The sequence below is a fragment of the Pteronotus mesoamericanus genome, unplaced genomic scaffold, assembly GCF_021234165.1.
Source record: "Pteronotus mesoamericanus isolate MK-2021 breed Mesoamerican mustached bat unplaced genomic scaffold, CSHL_Meso_final scaffold_167, whole genome shotgun sequence".
In the NCBI taxonomy this organism is placed as follows: domain Eukaryota; kingdom Metazoa; phylum Chordata; class Mammalia; order Chiroptera; family Mormoopidae; genus Pteronotus; species Pteronotus mesoamericanus.
In genome coordinates, this window is record NW_026555308.1 from 3,717,250 (window position 1) to 3,734,571 (window position 17,322).

A 17,322-nucleotide genomic window follows, 5' to 3' on the forward strand; every position below is an offset into this window, starting at 1 on the left:
AGACAGCATTCTATGAATAATCTCAAACACCCTTGCTTATGTGTCTCAGACTTCACACAAACACAATGATCTGCGTGGGAGAGAGAATGAACACATGCAAGCATAGTCCAAATGTGAGGACAAGAACAGGGTCAGAAATTGGGTTCACTTCTCCATGTGGAATTGGTGAGTAGTACTTAGTAATAATTTCTAAGGTCCCCCACCCCAAACCACTGAAAAAGGCAAGTATTACTGAGGTGTTAGAGGTCCAAGTCTAAGCCACTCAGAAATCAAGACACCCAAAAACCAAAACCACCAAGAAACCACAAAGAAAATAATTTAGGATTCCTTGGTTAATTGCAAGCAATGATTACCATACAGATGTCAACAAAGACTTGCAGATTAAGATATAGATTTTGTTCCCAAAACTCGAAAACATTCCCAAATGCTGGATGAGGCTTTCAAGCTGCTGTCTACACCAACGCAGCCAGCTGCTTCTTTTTGTGCCAATTTCTGTAATTCTGGTGCATGACATCCACTCCTGGAGTCCACTGCCTCCATCACCAAAGGAGTCACCTGCAGGATGGCTGGTGCTGCTGGTGCTGGGAGAGGAGAATCTACTCAGTGCTATGATAGCTACTGTCTGTCCCTGGCAGAAGCACACTGCTGGTTCAGTCTGAAAGTCCAGAGCAGTGGTCCTCACTATCCACTTGGCTCAATTCTCCAACTATTACATGGCGTCAGATGTGGGGAAAGTGGGTCAATCCATTGCCAGGTGAAAAGAAAAAGGGATGCTCAGATGGTTCCAATCTGTTATGCTACGAGCCACAGATTTTTCTAGAAGTTACTTTAGTACTCATTCAGACACCTCACACCCAGCCTGTCCCACCTACAGTCTGTCTTGATGTAAAATTCAGACACCTCACACCCAGCCTGTCCCGCCTACTATCTGTCTTGATGTAAAAGTACCTCAGGCTGACATCTTATGACTTAAAATCGACAAATCTCCTGCTTCTCAGTTTCTATGTCTATCACTGTTTGCCTGAAGTATTCTCTGAACTGGTTTGTTTCTGGTGGTATTTACTTTTTTATTTTCAATCCTCACCTGAGGATATGTTTACTGTTTTAGAGACAGGGAAGGAGAGTGGGGGAAGAGAGAGATTGATGGGTTGCCTCCCGCACATGCCCTGACTGGGGACTGAACCTGCAACCTTTTTTGGTGTGTGGGATGATGCACCAACCAACTGAGCCACCTGGCCAGGCCAGCCAGGCCTGTTCCTGGTGGTTTTGAGCATCTATAAATTAAATGAACTGCCTCTATTCTGTCACCTGCAGTCATTGACCAAATTTTAAACTCTGAGCTCAGGTTTCTAAAAGAATGAAATAATTTTTTTAAAGGTTTTATTGTTTTCAGAGAAAGGGGAAGGGAGGGAGAAAGAGAGGGAGAGAAACATGGATGTGTGAGAGATACACCAACCTGTTGCCTTTTGCACGCCCCCAACCAGGGACCTGATCTGCAACCCAGGCATGTGCCCTGACTGGGAATTGAACTGGCAACCTTTTGGTTTGCAGGTCAGCACTCAATCCACTGAGCCACACCAGCCAGGGCAAAATCATTTATCTTAAGGAGCTACTCCTTTTACTCTTCAATAAAGTTCCCTGCTAATATAAAAACCCTATCTGTACATAATTTCTCTATTAAGTAGCATGTCAATTTTGAAAGTGAACACCTGTGACTGAATCTTACGTTCTTTAGGAGCTCAGGAAGAGCCCCACTGGGTCAGACCCTGTTCACTAAGGTCAGAGCCTAATTACCAGACAAGCCCCTACTCTAGGATGTGCCAAGGGCATGTGAAGTATTAAAGATGGACCCTGACTGGTGTGGCTCAGTGGACTGAATGCTGGCCTGCAAATCGAAGGTCTCTGGTTCAATTTCCAGGCAGGGCATGTGCCTGGGTTTGCCCTGGGTTGCAGGCTAGGTCCCCAGTTGGGGGCATGTGAGAGGCAACTGATTGATGTCTCTCTCACACTTCAATGTTTCCCTCCTTCTCCTTCTCTCTCCCCTCCTCCCTCTCTAAAAATAAATAAATATAACTCTTAAAAAAAAGTATTAAAGCTGAGGTAGAGTCCAGCTGCTTCTTTAGCCACTTACGGCTTTGCCCTTCACAAAGTAGTTCTCATCCCTGAAAAGTCCACTTGAATTCTGTCTAAACTACCTCTTAAATGTTTCTATTGTAATCATTATATATGTCCTAAACATAGTCACACAACATTTATTCTACTCACGGTGCTACTTGTCGAAACGTCTGGGAGTTTATGAACAAGTCAGTGTTTACCTCCGTAAGGCCATTTATTATTTCATCAATTTGGATTATACTTTTTTCAGCCTTTGCTTTTTCTCTTTCATTACTCCTACTCTTTCACCTGCCTTTGTCCCCTTTCCAGATCTTGACTAGCTCCTCTACCAGATTCTTCTGGGAGCATGGAATGGATTGTACACAGTACTGTTGGAAATGCACAGTATAGTTTTTACATAAAGGGGGAAGGATGTAAAAATAAGAAAAAGTGAAAAAAGGTGAAACAATGTATTGTATTTGTGTTTAAAGACTTTTTGATCAAAAGAGAAGACATGCTGACATCCTTAGGAATCTCCAACTTTCAGGTGCCTTTCTTTTCAAACACACATTCTCTCTCACGGGCAGAGTCTGTGTCTCACATTTTCCCTACTGAAAGCCAACTGCTTCTTACCGGTTTTTTCTCTGCCAACAGATCTATACCCTAACTTAATGTTTGTTAAACATCTGCTGTATACCAAACCACACTATAAATTAGTGATGCTACTTCTTAATAATTATAAGGTTGGAGTATTATTCTCACATGTTTATAAGGATGCACAGTCCTAGAAAGGTGCAAGAGCTTGCCCAAATCAGAGTAGGTAAAACTGGAACAGTATATGAATGCATGTTAGGCTGGTAACAAATCCAGAGCTCTTTCCCCAAAGTAATTCACTGCCACCCAACAATCTGGAGATTTCACCCATATATAATATAAAAACACTAAATAAAATCCGCCTTAACACTGATCACTAAGAACCCTCCTCCCTTCGGAGAAATTATGTAGATCCTTACCCTTTGTTTCCTTTCACTCAGTCAACTGCTTAGCCACAAAAAGATTACATGTTAGTCCTGCAGTGACTTAATTTTTAAATAGCTTTTTATGTGCAACTTTATCAAGAAGTTTAAAAGGCTTAAAAATATTAAATCCGTTTCCCTGTATCCACTTGCTATGAAACTCCTCAAAAAACTTTAGTAAGAAATCACATTACGCCCACCACTGAAACCATTTAGGTTGCTTTTGTGTTAAGTACTTCTTTTTCATTGGCTTCACCTGATTGCCTGGTTGAGCATGGAAATTCATTCAACTCCAATTTTCTGTGTCCTATATGTAGTATTTCTTATACACAGAGAATATACTTTATTTTTCTAACCTTTCAGACCTCAAAAAAAATTATAAAGACACAATAACTTTCAAGCCTGCTATCATCTGATTAAGTTCCCACTTTCTATGAGTTCCCATTTTTCTTTCATACTGGAATTAGCTAAACAAAGAAGAACACAAGTTAGGCCAACCATATTGCCTCTTGTTATTCCTAAGCAAAAGTTCTTTGCCATAGGCAGGGAGCCTCTCTCTGCTCGTACATCCAACTCAAAGCCAAGATGTTTATAGTATCCCCACTCCTTGCAATACCCTTACTGTTCCTGCCTATACAAATTCTATCCAACCCCAGAATCTGATTCAAATTCTATCTTTTATATCAGCCCCTGACCTGGCTATTCTCCACTGATTTCTATATAGTAATTACCTGTATTACTCATTCTGCACTTAATCTCATCTCAAATGTTTCTGTCTGTGTCACCTGAGTTCCTGGGAGATGGGCACTGCAACATTCGCTTTCCTGGCAAGTTCCCTTCCGTGTCAAGCAATGTGGAGTATAGTTGTACAATAAGTACTTGTTTTATGCATCAGGACAATTTTTCTGATGAATCCATGGCATACCAGAACATTCCCTTTTTCAGAGTGTCTCTGGCTCTCACAGTTTCAGGATAATGACTGACCCCTTTGAAATATCACCATCAAAAGGCTGTTAAGTTTGTTTGTAACAGAGGACTCGGGCTGGGTATATTGGTGTATCTGTATGATGCCAGGAAAACTCTAAACCAGGATGAGTAAGCACTGTGACAAATAAACTCCCGAGTGAATGAGGAACACTGTTTATAAGAGATTTTCCTGCATAATATCATTTATTACTTTCTAGAAATGTGTATTTTAATCATTAGTATTAAATTATCAGAAAAGTCACATTTTCCTAACCCAAAATTATATTTTCCTGTAAGAATCATAAACAGAAATACAACTACTTAAAGAAATAAAACCATCTAGCTAGACCTAGATAATCAACTTGATGTAATGATGAGAAAGCTAAACAAATCACTCAAGCAAGTACACATTCTTCCCCTCACTGTGATCACTTATATGGCCTATCAAAGAATCTCAAATTAATGGCTCTCACTTCAACTCTAAGGTCTGGTTAAAGTGCTTTACTGTTAGATATTTAGAGCGAGTCGTTTAGTCTACAAAAGAAAGCAGATTAAAAAATTATTTTCATTAAGATAAATAATAGTTTAATTTTCACTGTATACCTCATGCATGAGCCACAGTGATAAACAGCCATTAAATATCAACCAAATGTGGCCAGTCTACGGAACTGGATGAAGATATGTGAGGAACTATCTCAATGTGATTACTATATTTAGAAGGTGGTGAGCCCTGGTTCTCACCTGAATGACATTGTTATTAGCCCAGGACAATTTCTGTAAGAATAGCACCTTTTGCTTAGGTATGAGGCCAGAATGATTTACCGTCCTTATAGTCTAAGACTGAACTAGGGTTCCTAGGATATTCTCAAAGCAGCTCAGACTCAGGGCAACGCCTAACCAAAGGGAAAGCTAAAGTCTTGATGAGCACTACTCACTGATCCTCTGTTCCAAAAAACTTCACGAAGAAGCATTTCTTTCCACGCGGTTTTTTCAAATCCTTGGGTGGATTAACAATCTGGGGAATAAAAGGGAAAAAAAGATTTTTTCTACAACTTGAAGTTGGTAAGAGAAAAATGAAGGAATGTCTTAAAGATGCAGGGCCTAGACTTGGCACATCTCTACAGAATTTCCCTATATCTAACATGTAGCACAGTGTTCAACAGACACAATTTTACTGAAATGGCTGTTTTAAAAGAAATTAAAGCTAAGACCAACATCATTCTCCCCCAAAGTAACCCTGTTATCACTGGAGAAATGCAAAGGACACTTTTAAAAATACTTTAATGCAGGAAAAGTTCAGACGTGTTATAATGGCATCGAAAGACAACTGAGGCACTGAAAATGCCATACTGCAAAGAGACAGTGTATATCTTGGGCTCCTAGCAAGATATAAAAACAGAACATTTGGAAAGCTATGATGGATCGTCTCATGCAAAATTTGAAATGCCAACTTCTGCAAAGACTCACTAGAGCGGCACATATGGTAACATGGAAAGAAGATTTAAACTGAGTTGGGACAAAAATACTTTGACTTTTCACTAACCTACATTTAGATTTCGCTCTTCCTGGAGAATTTATTTTCTTCTCCTTTTGTTAGACTTAAGTATGAAGCTAAATTTAAGTTAGAACTGATTTCCAAGCATAAAAGACTCCACCAAAACCATCTCTGAATCAAGAAATAAGCAATTACTGCAGATTAAATGACCTGGTGTATATTACATTGCCTTTTCTAAACAAACTGATAACTAGGGAAAAAATTCTGAGCATTATTTACATAGGCATAGTTTAATTCAATGCTGGAAACTGAAGGTAATGCATCTTACATTCTTCACTTCTTCAAACCCAACTCCAGGTGTCTTCCTTCAGTTTAGTAGCAAGACACTCACCTTTCCTGGCCAAGGAGGATACCGGCCGAGTTTCCCCCTAGAAAAAACACAGAGAGTCAGCATATGCCCTGGAAAAGCCTGCCCACCACCTTCAAACCACTCAATATGCAATTTCCCCCCCTCTAATCTCCACTTGCACCCTCAAGTGCCAGAACAAAAGCCGGCCAAAAATTCTTAATCTGGCTTCCATGGATGGACTCAACAAGCCCAAAGCCCTCATAAATGGAATGCAAAATTGTATACGTAGGTACAGGAGGTATGTGCATTCTTCTGGTAACAAGGGATCCAAAACAACCACCAAGAGTCCCTTGTCCAGAGCCTCTCCCCGTGATGGGGACGGGGAACAGTTTGCTCAGTGAATACAGACTCCCCTTATACAGTCTGTTTTAATTCACCGCAAGACCAGCCAGCTTTGCCAAATACTAATGGAAGCCTTCCTCTGGGTCAAGAAACAAGCTACGTAGCTCGAGGGAGGCGGCGACCGTCAATCTTGGTGCAGGCGGTTGTCTGGGACACAGAAGCAGACTACGAGAGGTACCCAAGAAGACACTGGTCATTGCCAAGCCTAAAGGAGAAGTGTCCTCTCCATTTCTTCACGGAGCAGCGCCTTCAGTCCGGTTTCGATAGCCCCGGCAGAGGCGCCCGCACAGGTCGGTTTCATCGCAACGCGCGGGTTTTAACGGGCTTGTCCGAGCGAGATGGCCCCGCGGGCTTCACGGCTCTCCCGCTTTCCCGGGAACCCCAGCGAGACCCAGAGGGAACGGCGTCCGCGGCCGACGCCGGGGACGCCCTTCACAATAGCCGCCGGAGCCTGGCCTGGAGCTTAGCTCTCTCCCGGGCGGCCTCGCGCATCAGAGCGGGGCCCATCACAGCCACCCTCGGACTCAGTCCCTCCAAGCAAGGCTGCCCCTTCCGCCCGGCGTAGTTTCCAGCGTCGGCACATCATCTCGCCTTCTCAGCAGCCTGGAGCGCACAGAAAAGCAGCTCCTGGGCTGGCCGCGAACTCCGCGCCCAGGGGAGGAGTTCCCCGGCGTACCTCGCTTGGCCCTAGCCGCCTAAACTCACCACACCAAATCGCCGAGCCGCAGACTCACAGCCGCCATCTTACCACCCAACCACCACCGACGCACAGGCCGCCGGGAACCTTAGGTCGCCCTGGCGCCGCCCATTGGAGTGCACCCTGCCACGTGATGGGGACTGGCTGTCATCCGCCTAGCCACTGCTCTGACGTTACCGCGCCCGCCGGGAGTTATTGGCTGGGCGAGAGGCACGTGACCAGGGCGCCCGGGTCTCCGCGCGCCGGAGCCCCGAGATTCCGGGCTCCTTCCCCCTCCCTCTGGCTCGTGACAACGAAGCACCCGCGGTCTGAGGCGGCGGCAGCGGCTGCGGCGGCGACAACGACGACGACGACTGAGTTGCCAATCGAGCGCGCAAGAGAGCTGGCCCTGCGGCCCGCCCTGTCTCCGGACCCTGGCCTCTAGTCCCTTTTACCTCGGCGTTTCCGTTACATCCGTTAGTCCCTCGCGGGCCCGGGGCTGGTCGCGTCCCCACGCCGCCAGCTGCCCTGACGGACCTCGGCGAGGCCTGGAAGCCAGCCGCCACCCGCGCCGGGGGTCCCTTGCCCGGTCGGCTCTACGCGGCCACGCCTGGGTGGCGGCCCGGTTCTGCGGAGCGCGCTTTCTAACGGCTGCGTTCGGGGAGCGGCTCGGAACCCGAGCCCTTGGCTGCGCTGCAAGTTCTCCCCGGGAGTCAGTGCACCCCGCCCCGAGGTCCCGACTTGTTAGACCGACTTGGAGCCGGCGTCTCTTCACTTCCTCCTGGGCCGGCAGGCGGCACGGCTGGCGAGGCTCCCCCGGGCGCTCGGGGACCCGGCCATGGGCCGCGGCTCAGGCCGGCCGCCCGCCGGGAGGCATGGCTCGGGGGCCGGCCGCTAGCAGCGCCGCAACCCGGGCTCCCGGGCCGGCATGAGGACGGTCGCGGGGGGACGAATGCGGCCCGTGGGGCCGTAGCCTGCTTTGCGTCGGGGACAAAGGTGCGTGTCTTTGTTGGGACTGGGCTCTCCCGTAGGCAGAGTTCTAGTTTGACACTTTTGGAGAAGTTAGGAGCAGGTTGTTGTGACAGCAGCAAGGCAGGTGCTAGGCGTAGTTTCAGTACGTAAAAACTTAAACCGTTGAATGAGGAACTATGAACAGTGCAGTACAGCGACAGCCCAAACGTCAAATTCCAGATAGAAAATTAAAATTTTCAAAAGGTACCATTCCCAGTTGCAGACTCCAAAGATTCTAAGTCAAGTGTTGACTTAACTTAGAATCGGACTTTTCTTGGGTCGCTGTCTGCTTGTAGAGGTGGCGGGCCCACGCACATCTCCTGTAAGCGATTTTTTTTTTTTTTTTTAATACGGAGACTTCGGTGTAAGAGTGGTTTTTCATTGTAATTCAGTTTCCCTAAAGTACTGTCAGTTATAGGAACTGCCATTTACTTTTTGTTTTAAAGACAGAACGATAATTTAAAGCATATTTATAATTCCATGAAATAATTTCATAAAATTCAACATACGTTTCTAATTTTAAAACTCTTAATTTTGGAGGAATTGAAGGAGATATTAATGACTTGATAAAAATTATGAATTTTAAGTTAACATCGCACGGAGCCTAGAGGCATTCCCATTAGAGTCAGGAACATGGCAAACAATATATTGTTTAATATTATCTTGGATATTCTAGCCAATGCAATAAGATATGAAACAAAAATAAACATAATTTTTCAGAAAGAAGGCAAAATTCTCATTTCTGTGTATGACCAGATAGCCTATTTTGGAAAAAAGAGGAAAGCCATTAAAATAAATGAGTTCAGTAAAGAGACTAATTACAAAATCAGCCAGAAAAAATTGTTTTTCTATATTTCACCAATAACCAGTTTGAGAACAGAATTATGAGGATGTATAGCAAAAAAAAAAATACGTCATTCTTGGGAATAACCTGAGATGACAAAAGGAGGCTTGGATAATATCAATTGAAGGTTTTTAAGATGGATTTTTTTGTAGAGTACACAGAATTTTGTGTTTTTACTTAGAATAAGGTTTAACTCAGTAGAGGTGAGTACAAGCATACCTTGTTTTATTGCCCTTCACAGATGTTGCGTTTTTTACAAATTGAAGGCAAGACCCTCCACCAGCAAAAAGATTATGGCTCGCTGTACTGTGGTAGTCTGGAACTGAACCCTCAATATCTCCGAGGTATGCTTGTATAAGTAGCTTTTCTTAAGACTATACATTTTACCTATAAATCTTATTTTATTACAAATTTTAAAGTCTATAAAAAACAAAATACTTCAGCTGCAAAGCTTCAATTAAGACACCAGTTTAACAGATTAGATTTACCTAACCAATGAGCTCTTTTTACAAAGTTAAATTTCCTTAAGTATTTTAAATTGCATTTAAAGTTTTAATGCTTCTTTTCTCAAATACTTCAAACTTCTAAAACTGTGAAAACTTATAAACCTAATAGTAAAATCTTTCCAAGGATTTAAGTCTTGTAAGTCAAATATATGAATGTAAGGTTCTTTTAAATAAACATACACTTTCATACTTACTATATTTTCTTAAGGATTTCAGATTAACGTCTGACTCTCAAATATTTCAAATGACTTAGTAACAAGCAAAACCATGACTATAAAAATGCAAATTCTAAATGTTAACATGCTGTAGGTTTGATTTATTTTATTCTAATCTCCTATCTCTAACTTCTCAGGCCTGCAAAGTCAGGTAAGTAAGAAAATCGGTTTTACCATCCTCTCAGGCCTGCAAAATCACTTAAGTAACTAAGAGAAGCAGTTTTACCGTCTAGGTAGACTAAAGTTACAATGTCTAAAATTTGGGTCAGGATAAGGTTACATTTTTTAAATTAGTTGCCACTTGTGGGATGACCTTCCTGCATCCCATCAGTTAACTTGCAGATTCCCTTATAGTGAGACTTTGCCTGCTCGTATCAGTGGGGAACTTTTAAGCTTCAACCTTCAACTTAAATTTATTTCCACAACTCAGTGCATCACAAATGTCCTGTGGGCCTTGAAAGTATTTTTTAGAGGAATTTCTTTTAACATCTTAGTGCACTATGGTCTTCTGTACCACCAGCCTGTTCTGTTGCTAATGACTTTGTTGCCTAATTGGAATTATATTAACTCTCTATTTTTAGATATTTTATTTTCTTGTCTGATTTCATAGATCACAATTTTATGGGCATAGTAGAAATAATGAATATTGCATGTACTATTTAAGTATCCATATATATGGATATAATATATATAAATCTTCCTGAATTAATTCATATTTATGATTCATTTACAATCAAAATGCAGTGAGCTTTTTGGGGGGAACTTATCAAAATGATTTTAATATTGGTCTTAAATAATAAACAGTCGGGAATAGGCCAGGTATTACTCTAAAAGAATAATAAAGATGAACTTTAAATTCAAGATGTAGAAATGTACCGTAGAATTTCTCAAAACAGTGTGGTACTTGTTAAGGAGTCTTTGGTTACTAGATCAAAGTAACAGGATGGATTTCAGAAATAGTCCTTAAGATATCTAAGACGTTATATATGCCAGATCACCAGGGAAAAGAAGGATTATTTAGTGATTGATGCTGGGAGGAAACCAAGGTAGAGCCTCGAGTTTCACCTTATAGCATGGTAAATTCACCTTGGGTTAAAGCGTTCAGTGTGAAAATTACGTCTGTGAAAGACTGGATAAAGTCTTATATAAGAATTGCTGGTTGGAGAAGGACATCCTAGGCACAAAAGAAATGGAAGAATCCATAAGGGAAAAGAGCCTAGCTTTAACTGCATAAAAAGTTTACATTTCTTGCCCTGGCTGATGGCTCAGTTAGTTGGAGTGTTGTCCCGTACAACAAATGGTTGCCGGTTTGATCCCTGGTTGGGGGTGTGTGAAGGAGGCCACCGTTGTGTTTCTCTCTCTAGAATCAATGAATATATAATATACTCTAGCAAGGAAAAAAAAATGTTTAAATTTCTTTCATTGTACCTCACTCTAAGCAACGTTAAACAGTTAATGATGATGAAGGACAAGTGCAAGAGTTAAGACAGACACTATATAATACATATTATATATCTATAACATATCAACAACTCTTACAGGTTAACAAAAAGCTTTAATTTTTTCAATCATTCCCTCAATGCTGGACATTCAGATTTAGGTTGCTTTCATTATTTTTCTTATACAAACAAAGCTGCAATGACTGTCCATGTGGATGTCGTAAGAAGTTCACACTCAAATGTGAGTTTTAAAAAGCAGGACACAAATTATACATGAAGCACAAAATATATGTGTGAGTGTGTGTGGTGAATTTGTGTATTTATATTATGTAAATCCTTGGAATCTGGGGCTTCACAACGTACTCTGACCATTTTCAAGCAACTTTGAAGGTCTTTGACGTGTGATAATTTGGCAATTTCCCAAGGTCCAAGTTTGGGTGGTGAGAGGCTGGTGTCTTAGGAAGTGAGCCTAGCCACACCACTGTGGAGACACTGATTTCATACTTATTCCAGGGAAGGCATTACTCTGAGCTGATGAAAACTTTGTCATTGTGAAGAATGAAGAATGGCTCTAGCCCTGGCTGGTGTGACTCAGTGAGTTGAACTCCAGCCTGTGACCGGAAAGGTCGCCAGTTTGATTCCCGTTCAGGGCACATGCCTGCATTGTGGGCCAGTTCTGTGATTGGGGGGTGTGTGAAAGGCAGCCAGTCGTTTTTCTCTCTTCCTCCCTCCCTCCCTTTCTCTCTAAAAGTGAAAATAAAATAAAAAATCTTAAACAAAAACAACAAATTAGGAAAAAAAGAGAATGGCTCTAAATGAAAGTAAAATTGCTGGTGATGAAAATAAAGATGTCTTACAGAAGACATTATTTTTAGCCAGAAAAAAAAAGTTGGATAAATTAAGTAAAAAATAATATTCTCTAGGGTTCTGTGCAATTATGAGGATTCTTTAAGACTTTTTTAGCATGAGTTCCCTGATGTCAAGGATCTAGTGAATATGCATAGAAAAAAGACTGGAAGGAATTAGGCTAAACAGGTGATCTCTGAAGGATAAGAGTTGAGTGCTTTTCATATATGAGAAAAATTTTATATTTAAGATGAATAATATTTAAACAAAAAAGCAATAAACAGTAATTAAGATAATTTGAACAGTAGGTTCTTCTTGAAAATGAAGTTCTTTTAAACTTAAGTCTGTATAACTGAACAGGAAAAACCTTGGTTTGACCTGGCCCTTCTTTTCAGTGTTAACAGAAGCCATGCAGTGACATCCGCTAAGACTTTTTGGTAGCCATGTCGGAGCCCCACAGGGTCCAGTTCACCTCTCTCCCAGGTTCTCTGAATCCTGTGTTTTTGAAGAAGTCCCGGAAAGAGGAGGTTGGGGGAGCAGAGCAGCATCAGGACTCTGAGCCGGCTGCAGCAGCTGTGCGGATTACACTCACCCTCTTCGAGCCAGATCATAAACGTTGCCCAGAATTCTTCTACCCAGAGCTTGTGAAGAACATACGAGGGAAGGTGAAAGGCCTTCAACCTGGAGACAAGGTATCTCCCCAGTGGCCCCAGGCTCAGTCTGCAGATCTAATGTTCAGGGCACCATGTGCAAATGGGACTTCCAGAAGGTGAAAGCAAGACCAGGAAGGCTTTGGCTGCCCCAGGATCATAGCACCCATCCCAAAGCAAGCACTGGTTTGCTGGTTTTGCCCCTGAACATGAAGGTATAGAATTCTTTCTAGAATTAGTCTCCTGATTTATGCTAGAGAAAAACGTAAGGCACATCCAAAGCTAATTTGAATTATGGCTAATTAATGTAAATAAAAGACAAAAATTTTTTTCATGCAAAGGCTGTAAATATCACATGTACGTAAATGTGAGAATCCTTGGCTGTTCCAGTGCTGGATTTCATGTTGGACATTTTTCTTTTCCAATGGATTCTCTGCCTCATGCAGGGACAGATGAAAAAAAGACACATGCTATCATCTCCTCTCAACACAGTAATATAATTTACCTGTAGGGATAGAAACCTATTTTTCTAAGTTTTCTCTTGTACTTATTTTGGGTTGAGGGACAGACTTGGGTTGTAGCCTCTGGGGCTTTTGAGAATCAATTTGATTTCTTGAATATTTTTTTAAATGATCTATTTATTTTTCTGGCAGATTTGTTTTTCCTTTTCACTATAGAACTTTTCAAACTTTTTAGTATGGAACTTCTCAAAACACAGAGTAGAGAGAATAGTATAATAAGCCCCATGTGCCTGTCACCCAATTTCAAATATTACCAAAGTTTTGGCCATTCATTAACATTATAAAAAATTTTATAAACTTTTTAGTTGAATTATGCACTAAAGAAAAGTGCACGTATGATAACTGTATAACTTATTGGATTTCCACAGACAACATACCCATGTAACCTGCACCTTAGATCACAAAATATGACATTTTCCAGGACACCAGAAACCCTCCTCCTGCCTTCCCAAAATACTACCCTTCCCTCAAGGGTAACAACTGCCCTGATTTCCAACAGTTTAGATCAGTTTTGCCTGTTTTTGTATTTGATATAGATAGAATTATACTGTATGAGAAGGAACTAGGTGGATAGTATTTGTAAGTACTACTGTATGCCTGTGCACTATGTGAGGCTCTGAGGGTAGGTGGGTTAGTTGGGTCCCACACTGAAGCATTTTGTTCTTTAAAGTAGATCTTAGGCAATTGGAGATTATGTTAGTGCCTGGCTCACAGGGTGTCAGATCATTTTGGTGCGGTTTCCACCACAGTGCCTTAGTGGCCAGTGCTGCTTCAGTCTAATCATGGTTGTGCTCTTTGGGGTGCCTTTGGTCAGAAGGATTATCCAGTTTTATTTGCTCAGGTAGAAATATGTTTCCCTGATTAAGTTCTGATTGGCTGAATGGAAGCCAATTGAGTCTGTGCCAAGGGTCAATCTCTTGTATGAAGGCCAGTGGGCAGATGAAAAATAGTAATTTGAAATTCATTCACAACCCCTTTTTCAAAGTAGGAATAGTGTCCTCTTCTTTGAGAGGAAGAGGAAGTAGCATGGATTAATTAAGGTATTATGGGCTCAAACCCAGATCAGTAGGTGACCTGAAATTAGAACTCCTGTGCTCCAGTTTCATCTTTTTTGGGGGGTTCTAGATGTTCTTCATTGCAGAAAAATGCATGGAGCATACATGGAGAACACTGGATTCAGTTTCAGGGGATTCAGTCCTTGCATTCAGATTGAGAAGTCCTGAATCATTGTGTCTACTCTATAGTGCTCAGAGCACAGTGTAATCTGACATTCATGTATTCATTCATTTAGCGTATATTTCTTACCATGTGAAGACACTGTACTAGATTCTGAGGAAAACATAAAGGGGGGAAAGCTGCTCTCCCAGCCTCAGAGGAACTTGCAATCTTACAGGTGTTTAGGAGAATTATACCAACACAGATAACAGGGGTCACAGTGTGGTACTTGTTTAAATCTGGTACAAATACAGGCCCTGGAGGGCTTGGACAGAGGACAGCATCCTGGATGCTGTGTTTGGACAGAGTTGGACCTTCATATGTTCAAATAATAGTTGTTGGATGACTGTTGTTTGCAAGGCATTAAGGAGTACACAATAAATCCAACACTGACCCAAATAGGTGAGATTTCTTAAAATTATTTGAACCTCTTAAATTATATGTGATCATTGTAGAAAAATTAGAAGATACCAATAAGCACATGTTTTAGAGACTACCCAGTTGTGGTACATTCATTGTATGTGTATACTGTAATATTTCATTCTACATATATACCTACATAAATATTTCATTCTACATAAATTTTTTAACATTCTTTATGGGTGAGTGGGATTTCAGTAGGCAGAGATAAGAGGTGGGACCTAATCTTTAGTGTTTTTGGCCTACTCTGAAGTCTTTAGGTATTTAGTATGGGAGTTTTTTATTATTAAAATTAAGGTTCTTTGCCAAAGAAGCTAAAGGTTTAACTATGGAAAATTGATGAGAAAACTGCATGAAAATATTTGGAGTATTCAGATTGGGAGGAAAGAGATTACTGATCCTTCAAGATAGGTGTCCAAGGAAAGGGACTGCCATGAACTTGGGTTTGATTTTCCTTAGAAGTGAGAGAAAAGCAAATTCATACCATTCTTCTGACCAATAAGGCAGACTAACTCTTAATAAGTTGTTCTACATTCAATGGGTTCTTAACCTTTTTGAGCCACTAACTGCTTTGGAGGTGAACCCCTTAAGATTATGTTTTAAGTACATAAAAAAATTTTTAGGGTGACAAAAGAAACCAGCTATATTGAAACTCATGTCTATACGGGGCCCTGACTAAAGGTCCTTTGCTGTATTTGGACCTCTACAGGATCTACTGCTTTGGTGGGCAGTTACAGGCATTTAATTAAGTTTTGTTGAATTACATGAACGGAAAATTTTCTTAAACAATTAGGGTAAGCATTGATGGGAGGGTGGCATGTTTTCTACCTTGTCTTTTCTGAAAAACAGCTGTTTTTATTATGTAGTTTGTAGGTGTTGAGTAGTCAGAGGATGTACTGTGAATATGTAGTGGGGATTTTTTATAACTCTTGTTTTGTGGAATGGTTTCTTTACAGAAGAAAGATCTCTCGGATCCTTTTAATGATGAAGAAAAGGAAAAGCATAAAATGGAGGCCCTTGCCCGGAAATTTGAAGAAAAATATGTAAGATTTCTCTTTGGGCAACAAACCAACCTCATTGGGTGGGAGAGGTTTCTAGACATTTCCACTTTTATCTAGTGGAGTATCATCTAATCAACACTGATGTGTAAACAAGTTTAGGACTTGGAGAGAACAGAATGCAGTTATTAAATAAATGCATGAAGATACAGAAAATGCATGCCTCAGGACTAGCGTATGCAGCTAAATGGACAAATGACCAAGAAGGGCCTTTTACCCCTAGAATTTAATACTAGAATAAATGTTTTGTAAAAGACATATGAAGCTATTTAGTTCCTCCTTCTGCCTTAGGCCATTTTATGCAGATATAAATCTGTGGTATTTTAGATTTTTTTTTAAAGATTTCATTTATTTTTAGAGATAGAGGAAGGGAGGGAAAAAGAGAAGGAGAGAAACATCGATGTGTGAGATAAACATCGATCAGTTGCTTCTTGCACGTGTCCCAACTGGGGACTGGGCTTGCAAACCCAGGCATGTGCCCAGACCAGGAATCTAACCAGTGGCCTTTTGCTTTGCCAAAAGCAAACCTAATGGGCCACACTGGTCAGGACCTATCCTATTTAAAAGGTCTTTAGGGAAAAAAGTTTTTTGGGGCAGCGGTGTGAATGTGACTCTTCTAGTACCTTACAACCTTTAGTCACTAGCTGATGAAATTCAAGGCAATAATTAATTCTGTGTATTAAAAAAAGGCAAGTGACCGTGGACTTAAAAATTTGTTAGGAGGGTAGATCTCATGTTATATGTTCTTAGCACAATTACCAAAAAAAAAAAAAAAAAAAAAGCATGTGATCTATTTAAAATTTTAGGGTGGAAAGAAACGTAGAAAAGACCGAATACAGGACTTGATTGATATGGGGTATGGTTATGATGAATCCGATTCCTTCATCGATAATTCTGAGGCGGTAAGTACTTAATGAAAATGCCACATAGGAACTACCACATCCTTGCTTCTACTGGTAATGGCCCAGGTGCTGGGGGATGGCTCAGAGTGGGCCTGCGCTTACCATTAGGAAGGAGCTGTGTCGATGAGAGAGGAAGCGACACTCTCGATCTGGGCCTTGGCTCTTTACTGAAAAGGATACCAGCTCAGTCCAAAACACCTAGTAGAGACATTCATGATTGACCAGAAGCATGTGTGGGCATGTGGTCTGGAATGTGACAGGGAAACATCTGCTCTGCATCTTTGGACTATAGTACCAGCACTTGGAGCTGACTATTTGTTTTTCCCCTTTCAGTATGATGAGCTTGTTCCTGCTTCTTTGACTACAAAGTATGGAGGATTTTATATTAACTCTGGAACCCTGCAGTTTAGACAAGCATCAGAATCTGAGGATGACTTTATTAAAGAAAAGAAGAAAAAATCTCCAAAGGTTAGAACATTGCTCACTTATGGATTTCAGAAGTGCTTTTTTTAAATAAGCCTTGTGAGATCAGTGGGTGACTTGCCAGAATATGGGCTGTTTAAAGATGGCTTAGGGGATTGGCGGAAAGACGTGAGCTGTGTCGAGGTTAACAGTTACCTCTCACACCTGTTCTGTACAAGGTGCCATGAGTCCCAACAGGCTTGGCAGGGATTTCTTTTTTTTGAGGTTGTTTCAG

The 17,322-nt window shown here is 41.3% G+C and overlaps 2 protein-coding genes across 7 annotated transcripts in view; one reads left to right on the forward strand and one right to left on the reverse strand.

The window, feature by feature from the left end:
• GLYR1 (glyoxylate reductase 1 homolog) overlaps positions 1-7,126 on the reverse strand; it is a 37,905-nt gene extending 30,779 nt beyond the window's left edge. Inside the window, exons 1-3 of one of the 2 annotated variants that reach the window (XM_054589543.1) lie at positions 7,028-7,126; positions 5,963-5,999; positions 5,012-5,091 (exon numbers count right to left, since the gene is read on the reverse strand). In XM_054589543.1, coding sequence (XP_054445518.1) covers positions 5,012-5,091; positions 5,963-5,999; positions 7,028-7,065 — 155 coding nt within the window. In that variant the 5' untranslated portion in view covers positions 7,066-7,126. The remainder of the gene's footprint in view (positions 1-5,011; positions 5,092-5,962; positions 6,000-7,027) is intronic. The other variant, XM_054589544.1, reaches the window with a different exon arrangement.
• Positions 7,127-7,285: 159 nt separating this feature from the next.
• The window catches only part of UBN1 (ubinuclein 1), a 63,072-nt gene continuing 53,035 nt past the window's right edge, over positions 7,286-17,322 (forward strand). For 2 of the 5 annotated variants that reach the window (XM_054589549.1, XM_054589551.1), the window contains exons 1-6: positions 7,286-7,994; positions 9,095-9,197; positions 12,255-12,551; positions 15,622-15,708; positions 16,530-16,625; positions 16,959-17,093. In XM_054589549.1, coding sequence (XP_054445524.1) covers positions 12,303-12,551; positions 15,622-15,708; positions 16,530-16,625; positions 16,959-17,093 — 567 coding nt within the window. In that variant the 5' untranslated portion in view covers positions 7,286-7,994; positions 9,095-9,197; positions 12,255-12,302. Of the gene's footprint in view, positions 7,995-9,094; positions 9,198-11,218; positions 11,608-12,254; positions 12,552-15,621; positions 15,709-16,529; positions 16,626-16,958; positions 17,094-17,322 lie in introns of those variants that run through there. The other 3 variants (XM_054589548.1, XM_054589550.1, XM_054589552.1) reach the window with 3 other exon arrangements.